At 39.5% G+C, this 12,750-nt stretch overlaps 2 protein-coding genes across 2 annotated transcripts in view; one reads left to right on the forward strand and one right to left on the reverse strand.

Moving 5' to 3' along the window:
* gstcd (glutathione S-transferase, C-terminal domain containing) overlaps nucleotides 1–12,750 on the reverse strand; it is a 52,448-nt gene that overhangs the window by 29,496 nt on the left and 10,202 nt on the right. The window lies entirely within an intron of this gene.
* On the forward strand, nucleotides 567–2,850 carry LOC146630451 (zinc finger MYM-type protein 1-like). Its single transcript, XM_085355856.1, has one exon. It carries the CDS (start codon nucleotides 932–934, stop codon nucleotides 2,777–2,779), a length of 1,848 nt encoding a protein of 615 aa, XP_085211982.1. The 5' UTR covers nucleotides 567–931; the 3' UTR covers nucleotides 2,780–2,850.

Below are 12,750 nucleotides of genomic sequence, written 5' to 3' on the forward strand. Positions count from 1 at the left end.
GGCAGAGGAGCACAGAGAGGCAGAGGGGAGAGACGTCTGCTGGAGAGGTGAGTCAAAGGATGGAGTCATTTGTGATGCAGACAGTCTGATTAGAATTTTATGGGACTCAATATGGATATGAAATATGAAACATTTCAGTCACGGTACAACATATAAGACCTGTTTAACTTGAGCTTTTATTTAGGAGAGTCAAGGTTAGAAAGTGGAGAGAGCAAAGAGAGAGATATGTATATAAGTCAAATTAGCCTGACTCACATATTTTTGAGGGTTCTATTTTAATATTACTTCAATTCAAGTAATTTAGTAATATTTTTCAGGGCTTTAAATTGCAACCATTTTAGTCACATGCGTGCTCAAAATATAATGTTTGTAACTTCAAAATATTTGGGAGCAACAAATTACTGTGGAGCGGGAGCAGAAGTCATGATATTAGCAATTTACATTACAATTCAGTATGTTTTAATGTATCTTGAAGGGTGAGGCAGAAGGAGTGGCTGAGGGAGAAAAAGGTCAACAGGCAAGTTCAAGTCAGAGAGAGCAAGGAGAGACAGAGGAGCTGCAGCAAATGGATCGAGAGGCAGAGGAAGATCAAGTTATTACAGAGAGAGGAGAGCAAACAGGCCAAGAGAGGGAAAATGATGAAGCAGCTGCAGCAACTCATTCTACTACAGGGTTTGATTTAGGTGACAAAGACACAGGGCCCAGACAGGTGAAGCTGAAGAGCTATCCACATGATACTTTTGGTACACAGAAGCGAGCATTTAACCACAGCTGGTTTGAAAAGCACAACTGGTTAGAATATTCAGTCAACCAGAATGCAGCTTTCTGCTTCCCATGTAGAGTGTTTGGCAAAAACATCAAACATGATAGTTTGGTCAGTAACGGTTGCAAGAACTGGAAGAAAGCTTTAGTCATCTTTGGCAAGCATGAGATGGCACAAACACATAAGGACAGTGTTGTTACATGGAAAAGCTACCAGGGAACTAGCAAACAGGGAAACGTTGCACAGATGATAGCAACTGCAAATGTGAGTGAGATAGTCGAAAGAAGAGAGTATCTCAGACGAATTGTTGCAGTCACCTCTATGTTAGGGAGACAGGGACTCCCTTTTCGTGGTCATGATGAAGGTGAAGACAGCCCAAACAGAGGGAATTTTCTTGCGTGCATGGAGCTTTTGAAGGAGTTTGATGCTTTTCTTCAAAAACATAATCCCCCATCAAATGCACAGTATATCTCACCAACATCCCAGAATGACATGATTGACTGTTGTGCCCAGGAAGTTACTAGTGTCATTGTATCTGAAATGACAAAGTCTAAAGTCTATTCCATCATGGTGGATGAGGCAAGGGATAAAAAGGCAGAGCAGTTAGCTGTTTGTGTCAGGTACGTGTCAGAGGGGGCAGTGAAGGAGCGTTTCCTTGCACTTGCAGAGATAAAATCATTTGATGCCCAGTCCATTGCAAATGAGATTCAGCAGCAGATCCAAAACTATGGTCTTGCAGAGCTTAAGTGTGTAGCACAAACATATGATGGTGCAGCCGTTATGAGTGGCTCCACTGGAGGTGTACAAGCACATTTTAGAAGGCTCCATCCTGAGGCTATCTATGTGCATTGTTATGCTCATCAACTCAACCTGGTTTTGTGCAATACTTGCAAGGCTGTCCCAGAGGCTGTGGAGCTTTTCAGCTTGTTGGAGTGTGTGTATTCTTTCTTCAGCACCTCCCTAGTCAATCATCATAAGTTCATGGAGACTCAGGCAAAGCTTGGATTGACAAAAACTGAGCTTGTGCAACTTTCAAACACTCGCTGGGCATGTCAGTTGCGATCAATCAGTGCAGTTCTTGAGACATTGCCTGCCATTTTGGAGTGCCTATCTGCAATTGGATCCCCCATAGCTGTTGGTCTCAGAGCAAAGCTCTACAAGTTCTCAGCAGTCTATGCACTACTGATGTTTCAGTCGATTCTGTCTGTAACCGAAGGACTCCACAAATTCCTGCAGAAAGAGACTTTAGACCTGGCAGAAGCTTTTATCTGCAAACAAGCTGTGTGTGACACACTTAAGGGCAAACACTCAGATGCATTTGCTACAGAGCTGTATGAGAAAACCAAGGCCCTGTGTAACACCCACAGTATCCCTGAACCAGGTGCCAAGACAAGGCACAAACAGAGGAAAATGGAGGATTTTGTCCTGGAGGCAACTGTGGGTTCACGCACTGAATTGAACAACTCAGACACATTGAAAAGAGAGTTACTTTTCCCTTGTGTGGATCGGATGGTTGGCGAGCTTGATCAAAGATTTTGCAGTGTAGATGCAGGGCTGCTAAAAGGCATCCAGGCATGCAGTCCTAAATCTGAGAACTTCTTGAGTGAACCACACTTGAATGAACTTGCAAAGCACTACAGACTTGACCTGAAAAAAGAGGAGGTTCTGGTGGCCAGAAACTTTCTTACCCGGAAAACAGAGGCTGGATGTCCACCCAAAAATATGTTGTCTGTGTACAACCTCCTTGATTCAGACATGTTTCCCTCTCTGAAGGCAACCATCCAAGTTGCCCTAACAGTGCCTGTCAGCAGCTGCTCGTGCGAACGGTCCTTTAGTGCACTGCGTCGGCTGCACTCCTGGCTGCGTCAAACAATGGGTCAGAAAAGACTTCACAGTCTTGCAGTCATGTCTATTGAAAAAGACACGCTTCAGCATCTGAGTCACAACAGAGTGATTGACCGATTTGCCACTCTTAAAAACAGACGTCATTCTTTGATGCTTCCACCCACCAAGTAACTGGTGATTGCAGCCAGAAAAATGTACTTTTTTATTTTCAGTTTTTTTCTTGTTATTGATGCAGCAAACACATTTCCTCTGTTTTTTTGTTGTACTGTATTATAAAGCAGACTGAAATAAAACAATAGATCTATTGGTGGCCTAGGATGTTTAATCTGTCCAAAAAAGTAGGAAAACAATTTCTCAGTCTTTGTTTTCTGTTTGTGAAATTTTGTGCTCATTCACTACGTTCGTTCATGTCGTGTGCATCTCTTGGGGGCTAAGCCCCCCCTGTCCTTAAAACCTAGTGACACCCCTGATGTTAAGTCTAGAAAATGCTTAATTTCACCTGTTCTTTCTGTTACGGCTCCTCAAAGTCTTCCTCCACAGTTGTACATTTAAACTAAGTAGTTTGTTTTTATTCAGCGCACACTCTCAGCACTCTACACTCTGCCAGAGCTGTCAAAGTCAGGGAGTATATGGCATAAAGCTGGCATCGTTGGGGGGCTGTGTCAATGTCTTTTGGCCTGCAACCTTTGTAAAATCTTCCAGCCAGAATGGCTTTTAGCCCTAGTTTTGCAGTGCTAACTCAAGTATAAATAAAGGCTAGTTGGACACCAGCCAACTGGTGTCCCTTTTGCTCTCTGTGTCCTTACAGAAATATTGGGTTGTCAAAGGCAGGGCCCCTCTGAATAGAGAAATAGAGAAATGTAACCTTATTATTGTCACTGCAGAAACAAACACACTCCTGGAGCTTAAAAGCAAGATTTTAACAACAAATACTCTGTTTTGATGGAATAAAAATCATTGCTCCTTTAGCTTTCTTTGGCTCTCCAGCTCACATTTTAATTAAGTGATAGAAAGCAGACACTTTGTCTCAATATTTATCTGCGTCCTCGTTATATCCACAAATGTGTTGGCGCTACACAGACATTCCTATTTAGGAATGTGGGACAAGAATCAAGGGATTACAGACTGGCCACAAACACCACACGTGCCCTTTGGATAATTAGAGGAGGATTTACGAGTCATTATTCTGTCTTACGGAGCTGTCTGCATACTAAAGGCACAAATCGTGCAAACACTGATGTTAAACTCAGTCTCAAACCTCTTCTCACAAATTCCAAACCAAAAATAGCCTGATACACATTAGTGTAGATAAAAGAATCTACAGTTATCAAAATATCAAGGTAGGTCGCTCCTGCAGCCTAGGTGATATATGTTTATTGTAAAAAGATCTGCAGACACAGAAACAGACAAAACACGTGCATAAAAGACGATTCTCGCCTTTATCAGTGTAATCCTACACCATGAGGGTCTAAAATACACAAGGGAAAACACAACTAACAACAAGGTGTTGAACAAAAGCAACTGAGACATGCATGCCAAAGTCTATCCACAACCTTGCTTTGAGCCAAATTAGATGTGGGCAATGGGGGAGGTCCCTCCTATATAAAGAGCACATTTTATGGTACTCACTAAAACCAAATATGACACATCATCTATTATAGTTCAATCGATACAGAACTGAATAAAAAGGTTTGAGCTTTTCTTTGAGCCCGTGCTTACAAAGACAGAAATTCCAGTGAGGTGACACATAATGATGGGAACAGCAAAATACTTTAATTTTGCTGTCAGGAGTTTGTGAAAATAAAGTTGAAAACATGTCCTTTGTGTCAAAGCAATGCTTATGACCTGAAATTATAGAGGCTCTGAACAGAAACAAAAGGAAGGTAGGAAGCGAAAAGGGAGAAACATGGAAAAAGAAAAACAGACAGAAGGAGAGAGCGTGCATACTGCAAAATATGCCAGCTCACATAGTAAATCAACAAGACAGATGCATGCCATATTTAAGAATGAAGTATCAAGCTGCAGATTTCAGCTCTCCATTGCTAATTTAAGTTACTCAATTAGTTCAAGACTGCTATGGAAAATATTAGTAATCAATTAATTATGTGACATTCATTCATTTTTGGAGGCTCTGCTTTCCACACATAACCCAAAATAAAGGTAACCAGATTAGCATCTCCTCGTTTCCACTTGTAATTATAAATTAACACAGTGGAATGCAACATTTTATAATAATATGTGAAATGTTTGTAGTGGACGTACATGTTGAGTCAAAGGAAACCATCAAAACATCCTTTGGGACGAAAGACTTTGGTCACGCAGGTAACCATATGGTCGATTGGCCAAACAGAAGCCATTTCTCCCAAAAAAAGATCATGACAGTCCACTGGGAGATTGCCAAAAAATAGCTTCCAGACTACGAGAAACTAAATCTTTTTCTCAGAGCAATGCTACAGTTTAAAATAAATGGCTGTCACATCATGCTGTGGGAATGTTTTTCTTTGACAGTGTCTGGGACAAGGACAAAAGGAAAAATGGATGCAGGAAAATATCGAGCAATCCTTTGACAAAACCTTTTCTAAAGTACAAAGGATCTCAAAAGTCACAAAGGAAACCGTTGCTTCAGGAAACCTCTGGACCTAAATCCAGATTAGTATCTCTGGAGCGACCTGAACGTGGCTGTGGACCAACACCAATGGTAAAAACTTCCAAACTGATATGTAACAGTTTTGACTTTGTCTTTTTGTACACTGGACGAGCTCTTCACCTTATCTACATCTTGTCTGTCTTACTCTAGCTACATATAGACCGGTTGGGCACAGGGTTTGCCCAACCGGTCTATATGAGTTTTATGGATTTAGACCAGGGCTGCCCAATCCCAGTCCTCGAGAGCTACTATCCTGCAGCTTTTAGATGCATCCCTACTCCAACACAGCTGAATCAAATGGTTTGATTACCTCTTCAGCATGCCATCATGTTTGGCAAAGGCCTGATAACAAGCCATTCATTTGATTCGGGTGTGTGGGAACAAGGATGCATCTAAAAGCTGCAGGATGGTAGCTCTCGAGGACCGGGATTGGGCACCCCTGATTTAGAGAATTCATATGACTGTATAACTTCATGCTGTCCTGTGAGGAGTTCTTCAAGATTATTATGGATTATTGTTACAGACTATTCTGGTTTTTGGCTTTATTGGCTTTTTTTTTCTTGGTTATGTCTTAACCAGCTTGAACATGGTCGGTCTTGCAATCAACAGCTAGAATAAAAATTAGCACCTCCAAATCTACAGTGATGGTGGTCATCTTGGAAAGGATGAATTGTCCAATAGGGCTGGAGATAAGGTGCGGTCTCAGAGGAGTTCCAGTAGCTTGGGGTCTTGTTTGCAAGTGGGGGAAGAGTAGAGGGGGAGACTGACAGGAATGTCCAACCATAGGGGTAAAAAAAATAAAATAAAATAGATGGACTGTTAAAATTTGAAAGAAAAAAAAAGGGGGGGGGGGGGGGGGGGATTTCTAGTCAAACCATTTCCAAACTGTTAACAAAAATGATTAAAAAAAAAAATCCACATAAGAGTGGATGAACAAGACTGCAGTCTCTAGAAAAGAATATTAAGAATAAAAGAATATAATTACTTAACAAATAAATTGAATATATGGCTTCTGATTATTTTGTATGATAACAAATATGACTTCTGAATATTGGAGAAAAACAACTACTAAAGTAAAAAGTCCAAATATTTTAGACTTCATAAAAATTATTTAATCATTTAATTACACTATAATGTCTACAATGGAAAAATATAGTGGTAACTAAAGGAAAAGATATTTTTTCCCCCACATACAATAGTCTAAACTATGCTCCACAGGAATGGCCTGCAGAGACGAGATTGCGCAGGCTGAACAGACTAATCACTAATTAATTACGAGTGCAGTGAAACTGCGTTAGAAACATGTAATCCAAAACTCATTGAAAACTAGCTGAAGGTAAGGCAAATTGTCTTCCTCCTCAATACCCACACTGCAATCCCTCACCAGAGATTATTGAACAAAACAAAACTGGGGAGACAAATGAATATTCATGATATGACATTTGCAAGGAGCTCATCGTGGAGGCAGTCAGTGGCTCTGCATTTAAATGGGCACAATTCAAACATCACTGCAAATAGTGAAACTCTGTAGTAAGCCTCCAGGGAGTCTAGATGTGTTTGAACCTGAATTGTAGAAATAAAGTGCCAATTATCCCTCTAATTACGAATAAAAAAGCTAGCTGCCTGTTGTGCTGGCTCCCATGTTTACGGCATATCTTTAAATCTGCAATTTAAAGGCTCTAATGAGTTCAATTAATTGAGAATGAGAGGAGTGATTTGGGAGTCACAGCCTGCTGTTTGGAGTTGTAAGCCCACGGGGATGCATGTTAACCAAATGTAGGGATACAGTTCAAATATATCCTCACTTAAAATAATAAGATCATTTAAAAACACATGCATACTGTATATTTATATTTGTATCAAAATATTCTCTACAAAGAAACTACAATCTCTCATTTTAACGACATAGGGGTCATATGATTGTTGGGTTTTTCTCTGTATGTATCATTGTCGGGTCTACCTTACAGTATAAAGTGCCTTGAGGTGACAGTTGTTGTGATTTGGCGCTTTATAAATAAAATTGAATTGAATTGAATTGAATCGAATTCCAGGTCTGAGGCAACACTAGTGAGAAACGGTTTTAAACTTGCCCTCTAACACCAGCAGTGGTGACTCCTGTGGTTTGAAAAAGAAAAAGAGTCTGAGAGAAGTCTATGGAAAAGTGACCATACTACTCATATAGTTACTTGATCTTAAAAACAAAAATATGTTCATTTCCTATAACATTTAGTAACATCTCGTATAATCCCGCTTCTTGTCCTAGAAGAGCTGGGATAGGCTTCTGCCTCCCTGCAACCTTAATAACTTTGAGATTCTTAGATTAAACACTTTGGACTCAGGAGGAATATTTGATTTATTACAAGCATTTGGAGAGTTGAAGTTCTGAATGGTGTCAAGATCAGTAAGTTACATTTAGTGCTGGGAAACTGGATGGAGATTTTAATTAGCCTGATATCCAGGGTTAGTTGAAAGAGAAATCTGTATACATGGCAAGTGTCTGAAGGATACATCAACTCAGTAAAATTCCAAATAGATTACCCTTGACATTTGTCTGTCAAAAGCCTAAGGATGCTAAGCACCTTTTGACAACTATCTGACAGCCAGGCAGAAAAAAACACATTTAGCCCCATTCCTTAACTTTCCCTCGTTACTATTACTGAACTCAGACCAAACACTAATGGTTTCCAGAAAAAAACAAACTAAACACGGGCAGAGAGTCAACAATGTGATCTTCAGAATAAGCTGATATGTTAATGCACAAATCAACGGTTAAATACATTTGTGTCTGAACCTGATGTAAATCTCTCAGCAGAGCATCATTCAGCCCGATGGCTGGACAGCAAAATAAGTGACTAAAAGTGGAAGTTTGAGTTTGAGCTTTGAACAAGTTTTTTCAACTGTTCCTTTTCCAGGACAGAATGATTTTGAAAACAAAAACGTATTTTCTCTAATGTTAAGAGGAAGTTCTGCTTGTAGCGTCAAAATTATGCATAAAGGCTCAAACACATATGCATGCATCCCCACTAATTTACTAGCCATCAACAAGCTTCTGGCCAAATTCTGGCCAATTTTAACCACTCATCTTGGCCAGAATTAGTAACCTGGTTTGCATGGACCCAGCACATATTGACAATGATAATTATTTTAAATAACTTACACTGAATATAAGAAGATTCACTTTTCTATAACCTAAAGGAAGAAAAACTGAACTTTCACAGAGATGCAAGATTTCATTTGGAAGATGAAATCATTGTCATACAGTATTTATTTTATTTTTTTTATAGTTTATGATAATCCAAAAGAGTGAAGTTCTACTTTAAGAATTAGTATTATGCCCTCAGGGTATCCAGCCAATATCTGTTGTTTTTTTTAATGAGAAAAAGTCAAGTTCATGAATCTAGACTTCAATCAAATACAGCTAATTATCTTCTAGTAAGTTCATTAATAGTAAAATGACATGCCTGAGGGAAAACGACACCCATGAAAGGCAGCCAAACTGATTTAACAGTGGAACAAATCTGGTATGTGCACATATTACAACCTTAATCCAAGTCACTGGAAAAGCAGAGCAGGAAACAAAAAGAAATTAATCCACCCACATAATAAAATAAATGACACTTGTAATTTGGACATTCCATCTCACATCTTACAGGCAAGTCTTCCAGCTCACAAACACATATGTTAAACATCTGAATTTTACCTGGAAGCTAAACATGACAGATGTTTAAAAGCTCAGTGTGGAGAAAACAAGCAAAGCACTGAAAATTGTGCAAGGGTCACAACTTCTGATGAAGCTAATATTTCCAGTGGGATTTAAATTAAAAAGAAGAGGGTGATGCAGGAAGATGTCAGTTATGGGAATAGGAAGTTCCAGCTCAGCTGCAAACACCATTTCAAATCGTTTAATGTGTTTAATGTTGCCTCGGAATATTGTGAAACTACTTAACACTGCATGGATATTATAATACTGAAAAGCCATTACAGATCGACCCTGACAACACCGCATCAGCAGCCCCGCGGGCTGGGAAGTATCACAAGTTCACCACATTAACAAAACTGTTTTTTCCCCCAGTATATCTAAACTAATGGGCAGATTTAGAAGCAAATCAAAACTTTTACATCAAAAAATGAATCAAGTGGCGTATTCGTGACAGAGGCCATTGGTAATCATGAACCTACAGAGAATTAATACAAAGCCTGCAGCTTTCCTTCGAGCTTTAATGACTACTTAGCATTTTTAGCTCACCGATTTGGTTTAACAACCTCAGGTTTACTGTTTTGCTTCAGTCTCTGTGCTCTTTCTGATGCAGCAGCAAAGAGCAACTAGTCAACAATGAGCAACTAGGTGATAACGTGGTATTTATATTAAAAAAAACAATTTTAGATTAAAACCTGGGGTAAAATAAGAGAACCCAGCAGGAAAAAGTGCTACTGTACCACAATGACTGGATTTTTCTTCTTACTTTTTAAAATGTATTTTAGCTATTGCATACACAGCCCTTCAATGGAGAAAGGTCATGAGGCACGTTGTGAGGTTATTGTGTTCTAGTGCAGCACTCAGTTGTTCAAAATATCTGAAACAGCACCTTTAAGTACACACAAGCCAAGTTATTAATGTACAAAACAAAATATTCTACATGATCTGCATCCAGTTAAATTACCCACATAACCAAGTTCCTAATTCCAGTAAAAGCAAATCTCTTCCTCATTTTTTCTATTAATCTATGCGTACTTTTCAAGAAATATACACAGTCAGCTGCGGAGTTTGGGGAATCTCAATCACATCTCTCTTGCAGTAGAAGCAGGGAGCCGGAGACAAATGGAGCCAGCTTTCATTCAAGCAGTTCAACTTCTGCCATGCTGTTGTAACCTACGACAAAAAACAAAGGAACTCGTCTCATCTGCGTGTACCAAAACAACCCCGAAGGATCTAATAGCGCCATGTCTCAAGCATGACAACTTTGCAGTTCTTCACCAGCTCTCCCCTTTAATGGCTCGTTGTCTTGTTCACCCCCTCGTTCCTGCCTTGTTTTCTACTGATAACCCTTGTCTCCCCTCATGCTGTCTCACCCCTATCTCAATCTCCCACTGTCCCCCACTCCATCATTCTACCATGCTTTATTTGCACCTCCTCTCCTCCATCTATTAAGTGAAGTGCTGGAGACAAGCCACTGGCTGTTCTAACACAATGGCCCCTCTATTCACATTGCTGTTTATCTGTTTGCAGACAAACCCTGACTAAACGTAGTGAATCAGCGCATCCATACAAGCAGGACAACTTTGTTGTTCTACATATTATGCACACCTGGGAGCCTGTGTGTACAATTTTTTAATCAATGAATGCAAATAGGTCCGTATATAAAGCAAAACAGTTTATGGAGATGTGCTAGCATGATTATTATTTGACAATTGTTTATTTTTTAGCAGTCAGACGCTTGGAGGTTTTTCCATGTATACTGTAAGACCTAAATTGTACCCGACCTTGGAAATGGATAAAAATAGAAAAAATGGATGAAGGCAAACTCTCATTTATTAATTTCAAATCCATTGCTCTAGAGTACAGAGCAGAAATAACCCCATTTCAAAATTTCATGTTTCAAAGGCTTGTGGGTGTTATATATTAGTTTTGCACACATGGAAATATTTATGCACACGTAAGGGGAAAACACTGAAATTTTCCCTGTAGTACTGTACGTGTGTACATGTGTGGAGCCATTTGTGCGCACAAAAGGAATAGATAGATGGGGAGGCTCATGCGCTGGAGTTCTGTACAAATTGTGTGCCTTTCGTCTCTGCTCCTCTTTAATTACACAGTACAGAATCACAGGGGCTACCTGCATGCAAGCATAATTCTGCAGGAGCAGACATCAAGAGGAACAGCTGAAATTTAGTATCTCTACATGATTTTCACTCTTGGTATAGACACCCCGCCTACATCACATAGAGTACTTCAGTTCAGGTATCAGTGGAGTTTTAGGGAAGAGCATTCTAGATGTCACTGAGGTTTAGGCTAGAAATTGATGCTAAAGTTTCACTGTGGAACCACATTAATGAGCTAAAAATCAGTGAGACCCAATATAACCAGTACAGTGCAGTCAAAAGTAAAAGGATAATGACATGAGCTCAGTTTTATTTGGCTCTAATTCAGCACAACAGACCAACAATGAAACATTGACTATGCAGTTAAAGTGCTTCGATAGTCTTCTAATGACGTTTCGTGTGGGTTCAAAAAGGTTTCCTGCTTTTTGTGCCTGCACTTCTGAGTATTGGGACTGTTCCTGCTGCTCTATTCGTTTTGTTGTTTTTTTGCTTTCCCACGCTGCCAAACTCTCCTCACTCTCAGCTTTGTCATTACTCCTCTGATGCAATCATCTTTTTGGCCGTCTTCACCGAGTCAATTGGTCTCATATCCCCTCTTTAAAACTCAACGCTAATTATGTCAGTTTGCCTTCCAAGTCCATCTTTCCTCTTCTGCATCTCCACCTAATCCAGGATGTTCTGAAAACATTGTCCAAAATTACAATCAGCCATCTGCTAACTCTGCTCCACCCCCAGACATTTTGGCAACTTTGAGACTTCGTTCTGTTTTTTACTTTACTGGAGTCAAACTGCCAAAAATGAGTTCAGTGTGGAACTTCTTTTTATACAATCCCCCAATTTTAGGACAATGGAGCTGAACAAACATACAGACAAGATATCCAAGTTTCCAGGATGACTTTAGTGATGGTGAGATCCCTATAATGTTTTTTTGGTTAATCTGTGCCATGAAAAGAAATTTTGTAAAGATTTATTTAACATACAATGAACTCTTCTAATTTAGGAGATGCCTTGACTTTCCTATACCTCAACCTTGTTTTCTTTAAATAAATATCTCAACACATTTTGAATTATTTCTCATCAAAATTTCTTAACAAACATGAGAAAAACTGTATTTACATTTTTTGCCCATGTGAAGAACATGACAGACTATCTGTGCACTTCAGTCTTAAATCAGTCATCAAACTTGATACAAACACCCAAGTAAATGAAGTCCCATACAATGAGAGCACCGAATACAAAAAGCTGACCCGCTAACAGAAGTCGGATATTTCCTAAGTCTGGTCTAACCTCCCCTCCCCACTACTCTTCCAACCTTATCTTGATACTACCAAACAGCAACAGATCAATGGACGACACTCGGGTCTACACCTAGATGAAAGCAAAGGTAGTGTGGTGTCTAAATGTGGTAACTAAGCATCAATCATGTAAATTGCATTAAGGAGGGCAAACATCTTCTTGGATTCTAAAACAACAGATAGCCTGCATCAGGAACTCAGTGATCTTAAATCAGGTTTTTAGTAGCAAAGATCCATTGGTTTTAATGCTTGTTGTTTTAATGGCAAGAGCCTCAAACCAACTAAGCCAAGTAAGTAAGTGTCAATAAACAATAATTAGCATCATGACTTTACTTCAATTTTACAATATTTAAAGTACGTAATGAGGAGTTGAGAGACTT

Source organism: Diplotaxodon limnothrissa, linkage group LG6, assembly GCF_057381915.1.
Source record: "Diplotaxodon limnothrissa isolate DT_005_m linkage group LG6, D_limnothrissa_male_GT1.1, whole genome shotgun sequence".
Lineage (NCBI taxonomy): Eukaryota > Metazoa > Chordata > Actinopteri > Cichliformes > Cichlidae > Diplotaxodon > Diplotaxodon limnothrissa.

Coding starts and splice junctions, on each gene's coding strand:
- LOC146630451 (XM_085355856.1), top strand. CDS start 932: ATGGCACAAACACATAAGGACAGTGTTGTTACATGGAAAAGCTACCAG.